This window comes from Trichechus manatus, unplaced genomic scaffold (assembly GCF_000243295.1).
Source record: "Trichechus manatus latirostris isolate Lorelei unplaced genomic scaffold, TriManLat1.0 scaffold00021, whole genome shotgun sequence".
NCBI classification, from domain to species: Eukaryota; Metazoa; Chordata; class Mammalia; order Sirenia; family Trichechidae; genus Trichechus; species Trichechus manatus.
The window spans coordinates 8,521,631-8,543,761 of record NW_004443957.1 but is presented as its reverse complement, the minus strand read 5'-3'; the positions used below and the strand labels follow the sequence as shown (position 1 = coordinate 8,543,761).

At 44.9% G+C, this 22,131-nt stretch overlaps 1 protein-coding gene across 1 annotated transcript in view; it reads right to left on the bottom strand.

The window, feature by feature from the left end:
* PGBD5 (piggyBac transposable element derived 5) overlaps nucleotides 1-22,131 on the bottom strand; it is a 132,589-nt gene that overhangs the window by 33,969 nt on the left and 76,489 nt on the right. Inside the window, exons 2-3 of the mRNA XM_004372823.2 lie at nucleotides 14,822-15,249; nucleotides 8,176-8,310 (exon numbers count right to left, since the gene is read on the bottom strand). Coding sequence (XP_004372880.1) covers nucleotides 8,176-8,310; nucleotides 14,822-15,249 — 563 coding nt within the window. The remainder of the gene's footprint in view (nucleotides 1-8,175; nucleotides 8,311-14,821; nucleotides 15,250-22,131) is intronic.

The window sequence follows — 22,131 nt, the reverse complement described above, 5'->3', positions numbered from 1 at the left end:
CAGGAGAGACCTATCACTGGAGAAGGACAATATGTTTGGTAAAGTAGAGAGCCAGTGAAGGCAAGGGAGATCCTCAATGAGATAGACTGACATCACGGCTGCAATAATGGACCCAAACATACCAACAGTCATAAAGAGGGAGTAGGGCTGGGCAACATTTCAGTCATCCATGTTTTAAATAAGATACTACATTAGAATATATCCAGCACAGATCTATGTGGAGTACGTGCTGGGCCAAGTGGGTGCTGCGTCACTGTGTTTCTTCCCCTCTTCCTAAGGGAGGTAGTAAGTGGGTCATGTAGACAGCTGTGGGGTCAGAAGCCAGCCAGCCCTTTGGTTCACATTTGCTTTCCATAGTGTATCATCCTGGAGATTCTGGGTAAATTACTTAATCTGTTGGAGCTTCAGTTTTCCCATCTGTAAAATAAGGATAGCAACATATTTCTCCAAGAGTTGTGTAATATTAAATAGACCATGTCTTCGTGCCTGGCCTATAGTGATTACTTGGTAACATTAGTTTATTTCTCCTTCCTTCAACCCCAGGGCAGCATGGTCTACGTTATTCTTTGGCATATAACACACCCTTGCTCTGCACGCCCCTGGGGAGCTTTCCTCAGCCTGACGGGTGCCCTCCTACAGGCTCCCATAATGTTCCATGCCCATCTCCTGTATTGTACTTGTCACCTCTGTGTAAGAATATTTTCATACATCTGTCTCTCCTACTAGAGAGGCAATAATGGCTCCATTGGTCTTTGACTCTTCAATGCCAAGCAAAACGCTAACTCAATAAATGTGTTGTTCACAAAATAATACATGCATTATGCATTGCTTAGATTTTCATTTGCATAGATCTTACCTTCCCATTTATTTAGTATATTTCTTGAAAATAGGGACCTGTCTTAAGATTTGATTCTTAACAAAAAAAAAAGATTGCAAGCCCCCAGGCTCTAGAAAGTCAAAGCAGAACAGGCCTCCATCCTCCAAGGGTTCAGAATCTAGGTGATCAACAGCAGTGAAACAAGTGACACAAACAGGGCCTACATAAGCCAGGCTGCATAATGGAAGAATGTCTGAGCCCTGTTGATATTCAAGAGGTAGAGCCAGAAACCCCGGGTTAGTCAGGAAGTGAGGAAGAGATGACACCCACACGTACCCCCATCCCCAACAACACTGCCTGATGACAGACTGGCTTGAGAATTCTAGAAGCCAACATGAGCCTGCTCCTCATGGGAAGTAGACAGATGGTCAAGGGGACCAAGGCCCCGAAGCAGGTATGCTGTCCCAGTCATTCATCTGTAGCTAATTGGAAGGCCCACAGTTGCAACATTTAAAGCAACTGGTCACTTTGTGGCAAAACTGCTCAGCGGAAGTGAGGTAGAGTTTTGTGGAAATACACTGAGCAGAACATTCAATTATGACTAACACCTCTGAAGCTCCAGCAGGCCCTCCCCTCCTCTGAACTCAATAATATTCATGGTGTCTCAAGAAGGCTCGTTTTGCTCTCACATAATTTGCTATTTTTACATGTTAGAGTACTGTCCTCAGCTACAAGATATGCTCTTTGAGGATAAGACCATGGCTGTACTTTATCCCCCACTATATGCAATGTGTATCTCATCCCTTACTATCCTATTTTATCAGGTTATCAAAGACTTGGCAGAATGACCCAAGCCTCTACTGTGATTTCAGTAATCTGCTTCACAGAGCAATGTAAGTGGCCTCATTGGACTGTTCCCTAGTGCTTAAGCACTGCAGGTTAGCATCTCTCACTCATTTTCAAGTATTTGGTGTGTAGTGAAACACCAAGATATTCATTTTGGATCCAAGAACTTTTAAGGTAAGCAGTTCTGCACAGTAGCCCTACAAATGCTGAGTGCAAGACAAGACCCACCAAGTGGAACCACTGCCACTTCTAAGAGTTCTAGGACAAAGTTTTAGAAGAAAGATTTGAGGGAAGACATGGAAGTAACATTTCAAAGAGTGGGAGAGTATTTATAGGAGGGTCTGCCTCATACTTCTGAACTCCTAAGGCAGAGTCTGTTTCTCACCTGATCACTTTTTTCTCCTTGAAACTATTTACTATCTTCTGAATTCTCATAAACAAAGGATATTCACTGCTTAATTTTTGAAACAATAAATTTAATCTCTTCCTCCCACTTTCATCCTACCATATACCTCCCTATATTCTTAGTAGGTTAACATCACATAGGACATTCAACCACTCTGATTCTAAGATTCCCCTTCAACTGTACTCAAGAGCATTGAATCTATAAAAATTTTAAAGTTCTTCTAAACACCATCCCTGTTATTATTATTATTCTTAAACTGCTAGCTTTCCATCATTCTTATCCAGATATCATTATGGGAATGAACTCATCACATTCAAGGACCAGATGAGATGAGAGTGGGATACAAGGAGTTCTATGGGGAGCTTCCTAATAGACTTTTTCTGTGATGACTTAAAAAATCACTCACCAATTTGGAATCTCTTCTTCTCACTTATTTCCTTGATCTAGAACCATTAAAGAGGAGCTAATCCTCACCCCTGGCCCTACTTCACAAGGATACAGGCATGCCAGTCAAAAGCTTAGAGTCTTGGCAAAATAAACTATAAAGCCAAAGCATAATTTCAGTCTAGGAACTAGGAGCAAGACGGCCGCATGAGCAGCTCCATGCTCCCATACTCCCACAAAAAAAAAAAAGAAAAAAAAAACAAGCAGAAACTGGCAGAACTTTGTCAGAACTCTGGAAATCAATCAAAGGATTACTGCAACTAAGTAAATGCTAAATCAAGAAAAAAATGGCATCAAAATGGTAGGAAAGCTTTGGTTTTCTACATGCCATGCCCCACCACCTCCTCAGCATGGCATGGCCATTTTAAAGCAGAGGCAGAGGCTTGCTCCCAGAGAGAAAGCCTGGTCTCTGGCTCCAGAGGGAGCAGAGCAGACTTTATTTGTAAATTATCATACGTGTCTGTTCTAACCTGTCTGAGGTCTTCCTGAAGGCCTGAAGCAAGGTGCTCCTTTCACTTTGGCCTGTTTCAGAGATTGCATAGGGTAGAAAGGTGGTGCAAAATGCCCCCCAAACTGTAACCATCTATAGCTGCCTGGGGCTGAAGTGTGCAAAATGCCTAAGAACTAGAAGGAGAAGTCAAGGGGAGAGTTTCTTTCGGAAATTATGGCAGTCAAAAGCATCATCTATATGGGCAAATTGAGATTGCTACACACATGCCCAGGGTAAATGTATGCTCAGAAAATACCTGAAAAGACCCTAATCTTTCATCTAGGGCTGATCCCTAGGCTCACTACAAGCCTGTCTAAGTGCTGAAGTAGTGCCCCCACAAGAGTCAGTCTGAACAGACTGGGAGAAGTTTTTTGTTTTGTTTTTGAGGTTTTTTGTTTGTTTGTTTTTTGTTCCCTGCACACCCTGCTCCTGGTATTCAAGGATAGCTCTATCAAAATACTAGCTGAATACAAGCTCAAGAACAGAGACTTGAGAGTCCACATAGAACCAGAAAGACAATCTTTGCACAAACAGGGGAAGTCACTAAACAAATAGACTACTACAACCCCAACAATTACAAGGAAAAAAGGAAAAGAAAAAAGCAAGTCCTGGGGCAGGGGGATAAGCTGATTTACAGAGTTACCACAGTATAATATTCAAATGTCCCATTTTCACCAAAATAATCACAAGGCATACAAAAAAACAGGAGAGGATAGCCTATTCAAAAGGACAAAATAAGGTAAGAAAAACCATCCCTGTGGAAGTCCAGATAATGAACTTATTAGACGAAGAGTTTAGAACAACAGTATTAAATATGCTCAAAGAGCTAAAGGAACACACAAAGAACTAAAGGAAATCTGGGAAAAAATACATGAATGAAACATGAATATCAATAGTTGGAAATTATAAAAAGGAACTAAACAGAAATACTGGCGTTGAGAAGTACAATAATTGAAGTGAAAAATTCACTGGAGAGGTTCAATAGAAGATTTGAATAGGCAGAAGAAACAATCAGCAGTCTTCAAGATAGGACAACTGAAATTATCGAGTCTGAGGAACAATAAGAAAAAAGAATGATGAAAAGTGAATAGACCCTAAGGGACTTGTAGGACATCATAAAGCAGACCAACATATACATTATCAAAGTCCTAGAAGGAGAAGTGAGAAAGGGGTAGAAAGTATATTTGAAGAAATACTGGCTGAAAACTTCCAAATTTGACAAAATATATATTATCTACACATCCATGAAGCTCAACAAACTCCAAGTAAGATAAACCCAAAAGATCCATATTGAGACACATTATAATCAAACTTTTAAAACCAAAAATAAAGAGAGACTCTTGAGGGCAGCAAGAGAGAAATGAATCATCACATACGAAGGATCCACAATAAGATTAACCACTGATTTCTCCTCAGAAACTACAGAAATCAAAAGGCAGTGGCATGACATATTCAAAGTGCTGAAAGAAAAAAAAAAAAGCTTTCAACCAAGAATTCTGTATCCAGCAAAACTATCCTTCAAAAATGAGGGTGAACTTATTAAGACATTCCCAGATAAACAAAAGCTGAGGGATTTTGTTACCATGAGACCTGCCTTAGAGGAAATGCTAAAGGGAGTCCTTCAGGTTGAAATGAAAGGACACTACACAGTAACCTGAAGTCATATGAAGAAATAAAGATCTATGGTAAAGGTAATTTCATGGGTAAATACAAAGGTCAGTTTTATTGTTTATTTTTGGTTTGTAACTATACTTGTTATGTCCATATAATTTAAAATACAAATGCATTAAAAATCCTATAAACTTATGTTACTGGGTACACAATGTATAAAGATGCAATATGTGACAACTACAACATAAAAGGGGGGTTAGGAGTAGTATAGGAATAAGAGTTTTTGTATGTTACTGAAGTAACTAAAACCCACTGTCGTCGAGTCGATTTTGACTCATAGGGTAGAAATGCCCTGTAGGCCTTCCAAGGAGTGGGTGGTAGATTCAAACTGCTGATCTTTTGGTTAGCAGCCAAGCTCTTAACCACTGTGCCACCAGGGCTCCGTGAAGTAACTAAGTTGGCATCAATTTAAACTAGCTTGTTATAAATTTGGGATGTTAAATATAATCCCCTGGTAACCACAAATAAAATATCTAAAAATATATACACAAAAGGAAAGTAGAAGGGAATCAAAATGGTTCACTACAAAAGGAATGAACTAAATGCAAAAGAAGGCAGTATTGAAAAAAATGAGGGATAAAAAAGGTATATGACACACAAAACAATAGCAAAAGGGCAGAAGTACTTCCTGCCTTATCAGTAACTATTTTAAATGTAAATGGATTAAATTATCCAATCAAAAGGCAGACATTGGCAGAACAGACAAGAAAACATGATCTACCTATATGCTGTCTACAAGAGACCCATTTTAGATACAAGAACGCAAATAGGTTGAAAGTGAAATTATGCTAAAGATATTCCATGCAAATAATAACCAAGCAGGAACCAAACTGGCTATCTTAGACAAATTAGACTTTAAGTCAAAAACTGTTCCAAGAAGGACATTATATAATGATAAACCGGTCAATTTATCAAGGAGACATAACAATTATAAACGTACATGCACCTAACATCAGGACCCCAAAATATATGAAGCAAACACTACAGAAATGAAGAGAGAAATAGTTCTACAGTAACAGTGGTGAGATTTCAAAACACCACTTTCAATAATGGATATTACACCTAGACAAAAGATTAGTAAAGAAATAGAGAATTTGAACAACACTATAAACGAACTAGATCTAACAGACATATACAGAACACTCCACCCAACAACAGAGAATACATTCTTCTCCAGTGCACATGGATCATTCTTTAGGACAGACATACATTAGAACACAAAGCAAGTCTCAATAAACTTAAAAAGACTGAATCCTACAGAATATCTTCTCTGACCACAATGGAATGAAGCTAGAAATCAACAACAGGAGGAAAATTAAATATTTCACAAATATGTGGAAATTAAACAACACACTATCACACAACCAATGGGTCAAAGAAGAAATTACAGAAGACAGAGGGGGGAGGAGGCAGCCTGGGTCACAGGAGAAAACAGCATTTAAGTGCTAAATCTACTGCTGACCAGCACGTAAACTTCGTGGGCCTAAGAGTCCTCCTCTGTAAAATCAGGATAAATACCACCTATGCTCTCTGTACCTCACAAGGCTGTTGTGAGAATCAAGGAGATAAGGGTGTGAGAGCTCTCAGTGTATGGGATTCTTCTGCTCCTTCCCTCCACTCTGTGGCTGTCCTTGGCAGGCTGCTGACTTTCAGAAGCAGCCAAACCAAGATTAGGAGCTGGAGAAACATGAACATGAATAGGACCACTAAAAATAAAATGGCCCTCACGCCACATGGCTCATTTTCAGTGTCCCCCACCTCCTTACAGACAGAGAGAGATGTCTCTTCTCTGGCATTGCTGCCTGCCACAGGCACCTCCAATAGGAGCTAAGAACAAAGACGAACTGAGCTTCCCCCTTGTCATGGGATTGCCTGTAACTAAAGTGTAATTGCTCCCTTCCCATAGTGCCACTGTGCATAGGTGCTTTACAGGCACCCCTCAAAATGGTGGAAAACCAGATAGCTTTTGATTGGGAACTGCCAGCTTCTAAAAATAAACCCTGATGATGCTGCAAAGCCTCTTAGAATCAGAAAGTTAAAAGGAAAATCAGAGTTACAACCTAAACTTATTTTATGAATGGAGCCCAGAGAAATTGGAAAGAATTTGTACCAAGATACAGAGAGACAGGCGGCCCTGCAAGGTAATGAACATGATTTCTACCTACTCATCAAGTTCACAGTAAAAACTAAATGGTGCCGGGATGCACAAAGACTCCTACATGTGCACATTTTAAAAGCTAAACAGGCAAATCTCTGAGATGGCAGGACCATGTTTTCCATATTCCCAGTGCCTATCACATTGCTTGGCAGGTAACGGGTACTCAATAAATATTTATTGAAAGAATGAGTGGATGGTCCCTTGTGGGGGTTGTTATATAGACTAAATCGGATGCACTCTCGACCCTATGGGAGTGTGGTTGTAAGGGGGCACTCCAGAGGTGGCAGAGTCACTGCAGCATGGGCAGGGATGGAGGCAGCACCTCCAAGAGTGAGTCTTGCTCTGGGATAGATCCACTCTGGCTCAGGGACATGAGCTCGAGCAGACTCGGACGCAGGGTCAGGCTGGAGATCCCATCCCACCCCAGCCTGGAAGTCACCCAGACCTGCCAGAGGAGGTGGTGTGGTGTTTCTGAGGAAGTTATCTGGAGTACATGTATTTTCCTTGCTGTGGCTCAAGAGCAGACGTGCTGAGGAGATGCTCAGCTGAATACTCCTATGACTCCTTGTCTCGCTCTCAGGGCTTAGTAGCTTATGAAAACGATACAGTGCAAAACCCTGGGCCTTGGGCCCTGGAGTGCAGCCCAGCAGGGGCAGTAAACACGGAGTGGCTGCAATCACCAAGCCCCCCCCTCCTGCATGGCAGGAGATACCACCCAGATCCCCATCCCTCTCCTTGTGCACACTCTGCACCGAGCTGCTCCTGTGAAGCAGGACTCTGTGGCAGAGCTCCACCACTTCTTCTAAAACATGCGCCAAGTGTTTGCTCAGAGCAGGGCAAAGCTGGCGAGCAGGTGGCAATGCTGCTCCAAGACCATGGACTTGGTGTGTGCTCCTGACAAAGGCCCTGACTTAACCAGTTGGCTGCTGGTGGGCCATGTGAAGAAGGCATCCTCAGGTCTGGGAGGTGGAGAGGAGGCCTGGAAAGTGAGGTGGCCTCAGGGACAGCCACACTGCAGTACTCTCAGAGAGTACAATCTGCTACGATCTACTGCTTTGGGTGAGGCCTCTGGCTGACAGGCAACAGGCCCAGAGAGTTGACGTGACCAGGCCAGAGCCATGGTCGGTGCTTACGGCTACTATTAACCAGGGGGCTCAGTGGGGAGGAACAGCATGCAAGGGACAGTGCCAGTCATGGCAGAGGCCCTTCTGAGCCCTGGAGGACCGGTCATGGCACAGCCCCGGCCTTAGCTGGAACACTGGGAGAGCCCACTGCACAGTGAGAAGGGTAAGTGACAAGTTCACCTGTTCCCATGTGGGCCAAGGTCCCTGGCCTGGGCTCACCTGGATGATGAAGCCCGTGGAGGAGCACTGCCGGACCCAGAGGCTGAATTTCCGCTTTTTCCTCTTCCGCAGCTCCCGCTCCGTGCACGTGGCAATGAACACCGGGTCCTCGTCAATCAGGGGTTCATGTAGCACCTGCCAGGAGATTGGAAGAAAAGTCGGAGGTTTTCAAGAAAGGCAGCGTGAGCTCAGATCCAGCCTCTGCCTTTTGCTAGCTGTGAGGCCTTGGCTAAGTTACTTCACCTCTCTGAGCCTGAGTTTCCTCATCTATAAAAAAGTAACATCAGTATCTAAACTAGTGTTTTGAGAAGGAATAAGTGAGAAATGATATGAAAAGCACTTCACATAGGCCCTGACATACAGCCACTATTCAGGAAGTGGTCCACAGGTCAAACTCCCACCTGGTAGAGGAGTCTCCAGCCCAGTGGTGGGGCACCCATTCCTTTTCAAAGAACTCCTTTCCTCCAGCGGACAGTCCCAACTGCTAAAATGCTTTCTTTCTCTCACTGACTCAAAATCTTCCTACTTTCTACTTAAACCTATTGATTTGACTTCTGCTCCAGTGAGAAACAAAGAAAAACCATACAATTTCTTTAGGCATTAAAGACAGCTCTTACATAGGCCCACCATCTTCTTTTTCCCAGGCTAAATATCCACCTTCTAAAAAAATTGTTCCTCAGCCCTTGTTGCAATGACAAAGCCTTCTGGCTCTTCTCCAGGGTGTCAATGTCCATTCTTGTCTATTTCAACTTTTTGATAACAAGGTTATATGAGTTTTTCTATGAGAAGACAATAAAATAAAATGAAACAGCAGAACAAAAATAAGGTCCCAAGGAGTGGTCAACATTTTGCTTCTTCAAGCTAAAGCTCTGAGAGCCTCTTGGGGACATTTTAGGAATCTGCTACACTTCCCTCTCCAATCCTACTATAAATTTAATTATGAATTAGCTTGTATGTCTGTAGTTTATTAAAACGAAGAATGTAGGAAACAATACAATTCGAAGAACTCTACACTGTGCTCGAGATCAGGGGTTGGCAAACTCAGCCAAATCCAGCCCGCCGTCTGATTTTTGTAAATAAAGTTTTATTAGAACACAGCCATGCTCACTTGTTTACATACTGTCTGTGGCTGCTTTCGCACTACAATGGCAGAATTGACAAGTTGCAACAGAGACCATATAGCTCACAAAGTCTAAATTATTTACTATTTGCTCTTTACAGGAAAAGTCTGCCAATCCCTGCTCTAGCTCAGTGCTTTTCAAACTTCAATGAACAAACTAATCCTGTGGGGATAAAGTACAGATTCTGGTTGGGTACTCTGGGTTAGAGCCTGAGACTCTGCATGTCCAGCAAGCTTCCAGATGATGCTGATGCTGCTGCTCCATGGGCCACCCTGAGCCACAAAGCCTCAGAATGTGCTCAGAAAGGACAGAGTGGAGGATAAGGCTTACTCTCACCTGTGCGTTGGGCAGTATTCTTCCATTCTTCTATTAATGCTACCTTGAACTCCATTTTAAGAAAATAGCAGAATTGTATTTTTCTGTCCTAGTTGTCCATACTTGAACCCCTCAGCGTTTTTGCATGCATGGTGACATTAACCCAGGACTCCTGTCTTGTACTGATGAAGCGAGGGCTGAAGAAGGTGGCCTGGCTGCGGTGCCTCCGACTTCATGCACTCTCTGGTTCTTTGTAGCTATAAAATGTTCAAGGCCCCATTTGGAATCACTTTAGCAAAACGGACAAGATCCACACTCGATGGTAGGGAATGGAGCAGATGGAGATGAAATAAAACAGAATAAAACCCTTTGCTACCTGCCTGTTCCCTGTCCAATTATCCCTGCCAAAGAAAGGCATCCTATCCTTCTTTCTCTGAGGCCATATTAAAAAAATTGCCCTCTCTCTCGCTCACTCTCATCTGCAGAAAGCAAATGTACCTATATTCTACTTGCATTTAATATATAATAAGTTGTAAATTTATATTTAATCACACGCCTCATCAAAGCAAAAGGGCCAGCAAGAATTTCTGACCCTCAATGATTTTTTCCCCTTTTTTACAATCATTAAATGAATTATGAATGGGTCATTACAAAACCCAGCAGAGAACAGGCAGGTGCCTAGAGCTCTGAAAACTATGCATAACAGAAAAGCAACTTTCTTCTCTTCCAGGCTGCATGCTGGTCAGCATTTCAGCTACACAGCTCTATTTCCCCAGCCCCCTTCTGTGTAAGGTGAGCTCACTTTGGGGTGTGGCAGGTGGTCGTGGTATGGGAAAGACAAAGCATCTGTTTACTTACTGCATAACCCTTCTCCTAAAACATTTCTCTAACTGTCTGTTGCCAGTTTTGGGAAATGTAGTGCTTCTCCATTTTGTATTTGTGTGTACACACACAAACTCACTGCTTTGGTTACCATTCGATTCTGGGAACCCTCTGAAGACTTCATAAAAGCTCTAAAATCATCACAAAGGTGACATTTGCTGAAGTAAAAAAAGCTCCAGAGATTTTAGAGAATGGGGTGTGAGCGTGTTAGGTGAGTGTACTGTGTGTGTATGTGTTGAGGGTGGAGCATGGGGAGACAGTGTAAGGGGGGCAGTACACAGAGAGATTCCTGGGAATCTGAAGCAAATTCATCCACACGTGTGATGAAAGAGGGTGGAAAGAGCATTGTTCTGACTGTCCTCGGAAGGTAGGAATGAGGACCATGCAAAGTTGTTCTGTGGAAACCCAACATCCAACCCTGGTTCTCCGTGAACTGACTTTTCCAGAGACCAAATGGAGATTTTCCCAGAGGGGGAAAGTTGGAAAACCAAGATATCTTTAGAGCTTCTAGTTTCTCCAGTCAGGGCTCACAACAGGAATGCTCTTTCTTCCCCAAGATGCAGACAAGTCTGGAGAAGAGCATACAAGCAGGAGGAAGGCACAATGGCCAGTGCTGGACACCTGGGAGAAAGTACCTCACCCAGTCCCCATGGGAAAGGTGAGGTCCTTTTCCATACAGAAAGGTGAGTGCTTTCCACAGTAAATGGGGCCAAGCCACCTGTCTAAGGAAGCAAGGGGCCAGGGTGACTTGTAAAACCCCCAGGTGGCAGGAAGGCCTGTCATTTTCAAAGTCAAACCTTGCCCTGCAGCTTATAAGGAGGCACTGAAAGGTCTGATCTGATCATAGCTTACCTGCTCTGCTCCAGCAGATGGGGAGTTGGCTCAAAATGACCCAAAGACAGGAGGAAGAAGGAAGAAAGCAAATTCCACTTGTTTATCAGTCAACTGTAAAGAGTGCAGTCTCCATGGCCTCAGGCCGGCCCTCTCCCTGCTGTCTGCTTTACTCCCTCATCTTCCCCACATCCTGGGTGTGTTCTGCTCACCCCTCCAGACACAATGTCCACTCCTCTGCCCCGCTCTGTGGCCTGGGGCCAACCTCTCCAGATTCACTGTCCACTCCTCTGCCCTGCTCTGTGGCCTGGTGCCAACCCCTCCAGATTCAATGTCCACTCCTCTACCCGGCTCTGTGGTCTGGGGCCAACCGCTCCAGATTCACTGTCCACTCCTCTGCCCCACTCTGTGGCCTGGCGCCAACCCCTCCAGATTCACTGTCCACTTCTCTGCCCTGCTCTGTGGCCTGGGGCCAACCTCTTACAAACAGCATTACCCAGGCTCCTCTATCCCCTAGCTCCTGGTTTATCTGGCCAAGTTGGGGCATCAGGAAGAAATCAGAAAACAAGAGGTCAGGAAATCAATGACCGGGCTACTTTCCTGCCCAAGTGCTGTCTGGCCACTGTGCCTGTTCCTGGCCCTTTCCCCAGGCTATAGCCTGCACTGCTCTTGGCAGACTCCAACTCCTTGGCTTCCCACTGAGGCCTCACCACCTTTGTGGTTTCCCTTAGCCCTGATCAAATCGTTCCTGCATTAAATGCTCTTCACTGCCCCTTTCAAGCATACCACTGGTTTCCAGCTGGGGTCCTGACCTAGACACAGAGATGGTAGCAAAAAGAAGAGAACTTAACTTTGCAAATGCAATGATAAAAATAAGCAAAAAGCAAAGTAAAGAAAAAAATGTCGTTGTTGTTAGTTGCCATCAAGTCGATTCTGACTCATGCTGACCCCATGTGTGCAGAGTGGAACCGCTAAATAGGCTTTTCAAGGCAATGATCTTTCAGAAGTACATTGCCAGGCCTGTCTTCTGAGGTACCCCTGGGTGGGTTCACACCACCACCAACCTTTCAGCTAGTAATCAAGTGCTTAGCCATTTGTGCCACCCAGGGACTCCGGGGAAAAAATAGTGAAAAAAAGAAAGTAAAGGGGTCAAAAACCAAAGCAACAACAACAAAAACCATGACAGGGAGCCTACCCCAAAGTGAACCTCATCTGAGGCCTCCTCTCCCTCAACTTCATCAACCAGAAAGAAAGAACAGACCTAAGCTCTCCCTGTTCCTGATACCCCCACCACTGCCCATCTGAGCCATGAACTGACTTCTCAGCCACTTGCCCCACCTAGGGAGCTGCAGTCTGACCATGCTGCCCAGCAGGCTAAGGAGCACTGCTGGTTCCTTCTCCCCGTGGCATGCAGGCCCAGGGGCCAGGCAAAGGGAGCCCACACACCTCAGAATCTGCTAGTGGGCACTGCTAGTGGGCACTCTGAGTACATTGTAACTTGGATCACAGATGATCTGATACTATACTTCCAGGATGCACAGATGGCACAGGGCTGGCTCAAAGGAGGCACCTGACAAGTCTGATTAAAACAGGCATGTACATGAAGACAGCTGGCCTAGTCTTGGAGCTGAAAGGATCCTCAGCAACTTTATCTTCAGGCTGTTAAATAGCAATCATCCAAATAGCTGGTTGCTTAATTCTTGAGAGATACTCAGGAACAGAGACTCCACAGCCTTCTCCAGCAGCTCCTCAAATGTTTCATCCCAAGGAAGAACGATCAAGAATTTTTTTCCCCTTGTGTCTAACCCACATTTCCCTAATTTGGTTCCTTTTCAACCAAGCAAGGGTTCAACAAAACAAAAACTAATGTGGCCAGACCTGTACTCAGTGCTATGGAGAAGGGGCCATAAGGCGGGACTCGTGCTCCTAAAGGACCACAACTCTCATGGGTAAGGCAAGAGAAACAACTGCAGCACGAGGTCACACCATAAATGGTAGGGAGGAAATTCAGGAAACAGGGCATCAGCACGGGAATTTAGCCTTGATACTGGGCCTTGGAGACTAGATAAATTTGCAAAGGCAAAGAGAAGAGGAAAAAGCATTCCAGGGGTCAAAAGAGCAGAGCAAGCACCTAGAACTCATCAAGAGCCCAGCATATTCACAGAATAGTGGGGAGAACAGTTCAGACAGAAGAGCTTTAAGGTTTCCACAGACCTGAAATTGGGCAATATTTTCCCCTACAAAAACCCTGTGGCTGTCAGCTGCACAGGAAAGGCAGGATACAGAGAACGAGGGAGGGGATCTAGAAGAGAACATCAGGAAGAATGTGAGATTTATTAAGCAGGCCCTTAAAGGGATAGTACAAGGGAGAATAGGTAGATAGATTGGGTCTTTAAAAATAAAACTAAATGTGAACTAAATTCTTTTCTCCACACTGGGCTCACATTGGCCAAGAACTTCCTGATTAAACATTTTGGGATGCGCTTCCCATAGAAGTTTTGGTGACAGAAGTCTCTAGAAATTTGCCACTTCCCAGTTTGCCAGATCAGTAGAGCAATTTTGAGGATGATTCTGAAACTGTCTCATCACAGCCAAATGCAATTGTCACAGGCTGACACCAGGAAAAGGCTCATAGCTGAGAGCAAACAGCCTTCTGGAACAGGTTAAGGAAGTTAGGGAAGACATCAGGGAGTCACAACAGTTATGCTCTGGGCCCTTTAAACTCTTATCCAAAGACTCACGGCTCTGCTACTTGCGGCCAGGTGGATCCACATCACATAAGTAACTCCCGATTACCTGGAGATGACTGAAATTACAGACTCATTTTCCTTTGCCACCTAGAAGATTTCTCAATCACTTTTCACCACCCACAGGAGAGTACATGCTGAGAGACTATGACAAGAAAATCAATATTAGCCAGAGCAAAACATAATTTGGAGAGAAAGTGTAATTAAAGGAGCTGAAGGATAGGGAGAAGAGAAGAGGGAAGTTGCATCTGAGAGTAAAATACTGAATTTTGACTTTATCTGCTGTTTGGCATTATTAATACTACCATTCCCCTCGAATCTAATGTATGCGTTAATGGAATGGAAGACAGCCCTGGTGATGCAGTGGTTAAAGTGCTCAGCTTCCAACCAAAAGGTCAGCGGGTCAAACCTACCAGCCGCACCATGGGAGAAAGATGTGGCAGTCGGCCTCCATAAAGACTTATGGCCTTGGAAACCCTATGGGGCAGTTCTACTCTGCCCTACAGGGTTGCTAGGAGTCAGAATCAACTCAACAGCAATGGGTTTGGTTTTCAGTTTTTGGAACAGAAGAAAGCACAGATAACCTAGAAGTGACCTCAGGATAACAGCAGAGGAGGAAGAAGCCCCACGTCTTCACACCTGCTTCACCCTGCCCTCCTGCAGCCAGCTCCAGAGAGCAGGGGGAGCACAGGGAGCCTCGTGTGCTCCTCTCTGACATCCTGGCTGCCCCGCACACAGGAAGAGCCTCACCTGGGTTTGGGAAGGCCTGAAGGCAGAGTCAAAGCCATTCTGCAAGGAGTCGAGGAAGGGCTGGACCTTGTAGAGGCCATGCGTGGTCTGGCTGGAGCGGAAGGCCACGACATGGAAGTACTTGAGGATCTTCTCGAAGCGGGCCTGGCTCATGACCAGGGCGATGCTCCTGTTGCTGTAGAAGCCGCTGCTCCAGATGCTGAGAACAGACTCACAATGGTAGATGCTGGTGGAGATCATGTAACCCAGGAAAGCCTTCATCTCCACCAGGCTCACCTCCACCCAGGCCCCGTCGCTCCCAAACCGCTCCTGGTACTTCTTGGCATACATGTTTGTCTGAACCACCATGTTCTTGAGAACATTGTCGGGGACAAAGAGCTGGAAGAAGTCCATGGCACTGGCACTGGGGGGCATCTTTCGGGTTGGACCTAGAACCCAAAGACAGGGCGAGGGCTTGTGATTACAACCACCACAGTCCCCCAGTCAACACGGGCACGCATTCACCATTTCCAGGCTTTCATGCATGTAGTCCCTCTGCTGGAATGCCACCGTCACCCATCCCCCAGAATGAGCTCAAACACTCTGCCCCAGAAGCTGTGCCTCTTTACAACCTCCTCTGCATTCCTCATGCAGGTGCAGATGTCCCCATGTGGCATCCACCACATACAGGGACTGCTCTATACTGCACAGACCACCTCAGGGAGACCTTCTGCAGCTTCCTTTTCCTGGACATTCGGAATTCAATTGTTTATAAGTCTGGCAAATTAAGTTAAGTATTAATCCAAAGAGAAAGGAATAAAGGAAAAGAGGGGAAGAGAGGCAAAGAGACATCTTTAACATTTAACACCTTGACTATAGTTTTCTGGCTTTCATAGTCTCGTAAATTAAGGTGACTTGGTAAATACGAATACTTTCACCACTTGGGGCAGAAAATTTTCATCCACTTAAGATAGCAATTTTTATTAGGCAGTCTGTATGAGTTAACTTTAAACTCATCGATGAATAATTCTGAAGGGGTTTGTTCAGATAATTTCACCAATGTAATAAAAACCTCACAATTTTTGACTAATGCAGGGCTAACTCTTTGAAATATATACATATGTATATTTATATATTCGATATATATGTAATATATACAACATATATGATATATGCTATATACTATATATAATAATGAAGTCCCTGGGTAGTATAAACAGTCAACACACTTGGCTGCTAACTGAAAGGCTGGAGGTTCGAGTCCACCCAGAGGCACCTTACCTTGAAAAAAAGGCCTGGCAATCTACTTTCAAAAAATCAGCCATTGAATATCATATAGAGCACAGTTCCACTCTGACACACAGGGATTGCTATGAGTCGAAGTCAACTCAACAGCAACTGTTTACACACACACACACACACACACACACACATATATATACATACACATATATATAAACATATATATATTTAAAGAGATGTGGCTTTCAGTCCTATGTGGTAATGCAAACTAGGCTAATAGTATGTAGCGATTTATAAGAGATAAGCTTTGCTTCAACTGCTTCCATATAGTTATTTCTAAAGTTACTGAGGTACCTAAAAGCTGTGCGCTTAATAATTTTAACTACCACTCCCTCTAAGATTCTATTATTGACTTATATTATCGCTAAAAAAAATTATTCTACAGCCAAAATAAGACTGACAACGTATTCGCAGGAAAGCCCAGGTTTCTGAATCAGAAGAACAGATTTGGGGAATCAAAACCCTAAAATTAATTCTAACTGTACTATCTGAGATACATTTCCTAAATCCCCTTAGCTCTAGTTTCTCATTTGTAAAGTGGGGACAGTAATACTTACCTCTCAAGGTTGTTGTACAGAGTAGAATAAATGACATCACACATGCTGTAAAACACCTGGCCCAGAACCTGGCCCTGGGGTGGTGTAGTTAGCTGCCATAGAGTCAGCCCAACTCACAGCGACCCCATGAACAATGGGATCGGACTGTTGTGATCCACAACAATTAGCTGATTTTTGGAAGCAGATCATCAGGCCTTTATTTCTAGTCTGTCTTAATCAGGAAGTTCGCTGCAACCTGTTTAGCATCATAGCAGCATTCAAGCCTCCACTGATAGACTGCACATTGGTAACTTCTACTGTGATGTTACCAACAGAAATGACTGATGGTTTGAGCTGAGGGACTTTAGAAGGCCCAGAAAGTGAAGCCACCATCATCATATTCACTCTTACTAACAATTTTTCTGGAAAGGCACCAGGCCACCAGGCTAAACTGGTCTGGAGGGGCCCTGGCTACATAACAGCAAGGCAAAGAGGGACCAATCCAGCGAGAAGCACCTTAAGCAGCCCACCTACTCTTAATGAAAATCATTTCATTTCAGCAGAGCATGGCTGCCTCCAGTGGGGGTAGCCCTAAATTATTCAGGGATGGCTCTCAAAGAGGAGGAAAACCAGCATTTTAATTGCCACACCATGCTGAGTAAGCAAAATGAAATTTTTCTTCTTAAAGTTATGTTTAAAGTACTTTTACCTCCCAGGCTATTTCAAAATGAATTCACACAGCAAACTTTCACCTGTCCAGCTGCTTAATGAAGAAACTGGAAAGGAGCTAGTTCCCTTTTTATCTGTTTATTTTGATTTACACACATCTCCCATGGTCTCTTTTGAGTTGTTGTGACCTCTAGTATCCGAAAAGCATGGGCACAGTTTGGTAATTGTGAAGGAAGGAAGAAAGGAGGGAGGCAGGGGAGGAAGAGGAAGCTATTCAGGAGATTGAATTCCTATCAACTGTTTAATAATATGGCCATTCAATGATATGGCCCTGGAGTGGGCAGCAGCTCCAGCAAAGACAAGAACTCCTTGTTTGTTCAAATTCATAAAAAAAGACCAGACTTAGTGGTCTGACAAAGACTGGAGGAACCCCCGAGACTATGGACCCGCCCGGACACCCTGCTAACTCAGAACTGAAGCCACTCCCGAAGTCCACCTTTCAGCCAAAGATTAGACAGGCCTATAAAACAAACAATAACACACATGAAGAACTTCCTTCTTAGTACAGTCAAGTACAGGGCACCTAACGGCAACACCTGCCCAAAAGCAAAGATGAGAAGGCAGGAAGGGACAGGAAACCTGGATGAATGGACACAGGGAGTCCGGGGTATAAAGCGATAGAAGGAGAGTGTTGACACATTGCCGGGATTGCAACCAATGTTAGAATGCAATTTGTGGATAAATTTTTGAATGAGAAACTAATTTGCGTTGTAAACTTTCACCTAAAACACAATTTAAAAAAAAGTTATTTTCATCATGCAAAAAAAAAGAATTCCCTGTTTGAAGAGTTTATAGAGAGCTTTTCCAGATTGACCTCCCATCATTCTCACACCATGCCTATGGGCATTCTCCCATTCTGCAGATGAAGAAGCAGGACCTCAGGGGTGCAGACGATCCCGCCCAAGTTCATCCACTCTAAATGGCACACAGTTAGGATGACCCTGAGTCTCACTTTGCCTAGGGCCAATCCTAGTGTGCCTGTTGTCCAGTGTAATTATTAACAGTGCCCCTTTCGTGAGTGTCCCATTTGGACAATGAAGCACGTAGTTCTATATGTAGTCAGCACACATAACTAAGCCACAGGCATTATCTTCCCATCACCTCCTGCTGTCTTCAAAACATGACCTTCCTCCACTCTCGTGATGCACACATGTCAAGGTGGGTAAAATAAGGTTAAATTGCACAGCTGAAAGTAACTCTGAAGAGAAAAGGAGAACCTATATTGCAAAAAATGCAAAGGTGGTGTAGAATTGGGGCACTAGAAAAGGAAGAGAAGGAAGCAGCCTATATTTCTCTGCGTGTCTTGGCTAGGGTGGACGGTTCTGCATATTGATGGTGCCTTGCCAGACAACAGATTCATACAATTACCTCCCTTCCCTCCCTCCTTACAGCCCATGCCCCATGACACATGATCTCTCTTTCAAGTTCCCACCAGCCACCAACGAGCTATTTCCCACAGTCTCCAGGGGATTTCCCACATCCTAAACAACACAAGACCCCAAAGCAGGTCCACAAACTCAGAGCAGGCAGTTATAGTAGATATAATGCCGATTTTCCCCAAAGGGATTTCCTTTCTCCTTTTCCCCCCTCCACAATCTAGGAAATGGACCCCTCTCCTCAGCAGTGATTTAAAAAGCACGTGTTTCCTTTAGAGGTGGGGATTGTAAAGCAAGGGCAGTTAGGGACACCATGTAGTCAATGAACATAAGTGTTGTTTTGATCCTGGAAATAGAAAGGGAGACCCGATATTTTCTCCCACGGAGTTCACAGTGTAGTAAGAGGAACAGACAACAGTGATGCCAGAGCTTGGGGGAGGGCTGTGCCCACAGGGATTCCCCTGACCCAGAACTTGGGGGCGCAGTCTTTGGGGTGGCTCCCAGAGGAGGTCTCTGATATGGGCTTTAAAAAGTAATCAGAACAAAAAGACAACCCAATCGAAAAATGGGCAAAGGTCTTGAATAGATATTTCTCCAAAGAAGAAATACAAATGGTCAATAAGCACACGAAAAGATGCTCAACATCATTAGTCATTAACCCCAAAACCCGACTGCTGTTGAGTCAATTCCAACTCATAGTAACCCTATATGACAGAGGAGAACTGCCCCATAGGGTTTCCAAGGAGCAGCTAGTGGATTCCAACTGCCAACCTTTTGGTTAGTGGCCAAGCTCTTAATTATTGTGCCACCAGGGCTCCCACTAGTCATTAAAAAAAAAAAAACCATTGCTGTCGAGTCAATTTCAACTCATAGTGATCCTATAGGACAGAGTAGAACTGCCCCTTCGGGTTTCCAAGGAGTGGCTGGTGGATTCAAACTGCCAACCTTTTGGTTCGAAGCCATAACCACTGTGCCACCAGGGCTCCAATTAGGGAGATGCAAATCAAAACCACAATGAGATATCACCTCACCCCTATAAAAATAGCAGTGATTGAAAAAATGAAAAACAACATTTGTTGGCGAGGATGTGGAGAAACTGGAACCCTCACCCATTGCTGGTAGAAATCCAAAATGTTGCTGAGGAAAACAGTATGGTGGTTCCTCAAAAAGTTAACCATAGAAAAGGTGAACCAGGAAAAGCTGTGTGTGTGAGAAAGCCGGGTGGTGGGGGCAGAGGCTGTGATGGTGGGCAGGCTGGGGTGAAGCTGGAGTAGGGGTGAGATTGAAAGGCCTTGAGGAACATAGATAGCTCAGCAGGGCTTAACTCAGCTGACCTGCACAGGGCGGTGGGGAGGGATGCCTCCAAGGCTCCAGGCCTCTGACGCCTAAGTTCCTGAGGACGGCCCCTCTCATGGGATCTCGGAAGTCAAGCAGGGGCAGGCCTGGTCAGTGCTGGGACTTTTCTCTTATTGGACTCTACCCTACTCTGCTCAGCAGAGTGAAGTAGTGAGGCTGAGTCGGTCACTTGGAGACTGCCTGGATGGCAGGATGGGGGTGCCTTACAGATGACTACCAGGCTGGCAGCTGGATGAGCCCGACTCTGGGTCCTGTTTGGTTCAGCACCTCCTCCCCGCACCTTCCATACTGAACTGGCACAAACCACCTCGGAACTCCCCTGGGCCCCTCCTTGCGTCTTCTTGTGCTTTCCCTCCCTCCCTGTCAACTCCACTATGGCTGTGTGACCTTGGACGAGCCACACACTCTCTGCATCTCAGCTTCTTCATTTATAAAACGGGGGTGAAGGCAACCACAGAGCTGATGTGGAAATCACATGATCACTCATGCAAAGGAGGACTGGGTGGCTGTGGGGGCCGTTGCAGGGAAGCTGTTAGAGTGGAGTCACTCCTGCTGTCTTTCCCTCTTCCCCTTCTTCCAACCACAGATTTCTACGCTAGCTTGGTACCCAGTATGTGGGGCTGACTTCCACCTTCTCCCCATCTGGAAGAAACAGGTTGATCTGTGCATTTTCCAAGCAGGAAGAACCCTCTTGGAGACTGAAGCATTAATTTGGGGGTGAGAATGGCATTTTGCATACATTTGTATTTTTTGGTTCAATCTGTCAGCCGTTTTGTGTGCTGTGTGATGGATCGATTTTATATGGCCTTTCTTGGCATGGTCGTGTACTGTATTTTTATACGAATAACATGCACCTTCTACGATTGTTTGCCAACTGTTCAGTCCCCCTGCAAGGTATTTTCCTAAGCATGCTAATTTTTTTTACAGCAACACATAAAAAAAAAATTGGCATAGTGGCACTTATGAAAATACCTCGTGTTGGGGAGGGAGTGGTTGGCAAACAAACGTAGAAGGTGGGCATTATCTGTGTAAAAATACAGTAACTCCTACCAAATGATAGGGTGGGACTATGCAAATAAGGTGCTTGTAGCCCACCAAGGGGATTGGACAGCTTGCTAATAATGCAAATAAGGTGCATGGCACCCTTGTGGGGGTGGGACTATGCAAATAAGGTGTATGGAACCCTAATGAGAGGACTGGTCAGTTTTGCCATGCTACTAGGCTTAAAATGAGTGGAAAAGGGGGACCTCACTATCACCAAAAAGAAGAGATGGGAGCAGAGCATGTTCTTTGGTCCCAAGACCCCCGTGCTGAGAACATCCTAGACCTAGGAGACAAAGAGAGAGAGATGTAACAGTGGAGACGGCACGAAATGGTTAGAAGCAGCAGATGGGAAATAGCAGCAGCAGAGGCAGCAGAACCAGGAGACCAGCAGGAGATGGTGCGGTCGGCTTCCCGGTCCATGGAGCGAGAAAAGAGTACCTTCAGGCAAAAGGTTTCCCGGCAGACTGGGGTGCCTCCCGTCACTTCTCAGCGGAGCGAGGCTTGCCTACCCACGGAGCTAGACAGCTGAGAGCCTTCAGGCCAAGGTCTATTGGCAGAGTAGGGTGTCTTTGGGCACTTACTCGTTGTCATGTCACGGAGTGAGAGAGCTGAGTGTCTGTGTGAGACAGCTGAGTGTCTGTGTGTACGAGGCTTTCTGGCGGAGAGGGGTGCCTCCGGGCACTTATACTGGTGGAGCTACTGAGCTCTGGAACATTTGCCCCAGCAGGGAAGATGCGGGCATGAGGCCCGAGGGCTAAGAGGCCATAGGAAGCAGAAGCTGAAGAGACAAGGGACACAAGAAGGTGAGCTGCTTTTGTCTCAAAAGGTATGGCCATGACCTCAGGGGTTTCAAAGGGTGGAGCCATGGCCTCTGGTGTTTCTAAGGGTGGAGTTGTCACTCTGATGGACTATAATTCATGGTTTGAATTATGTCCCCCAAAAAATGTGTGTATTAATTTGGCTAGGCCATGATTCCTGGTACTGTGTG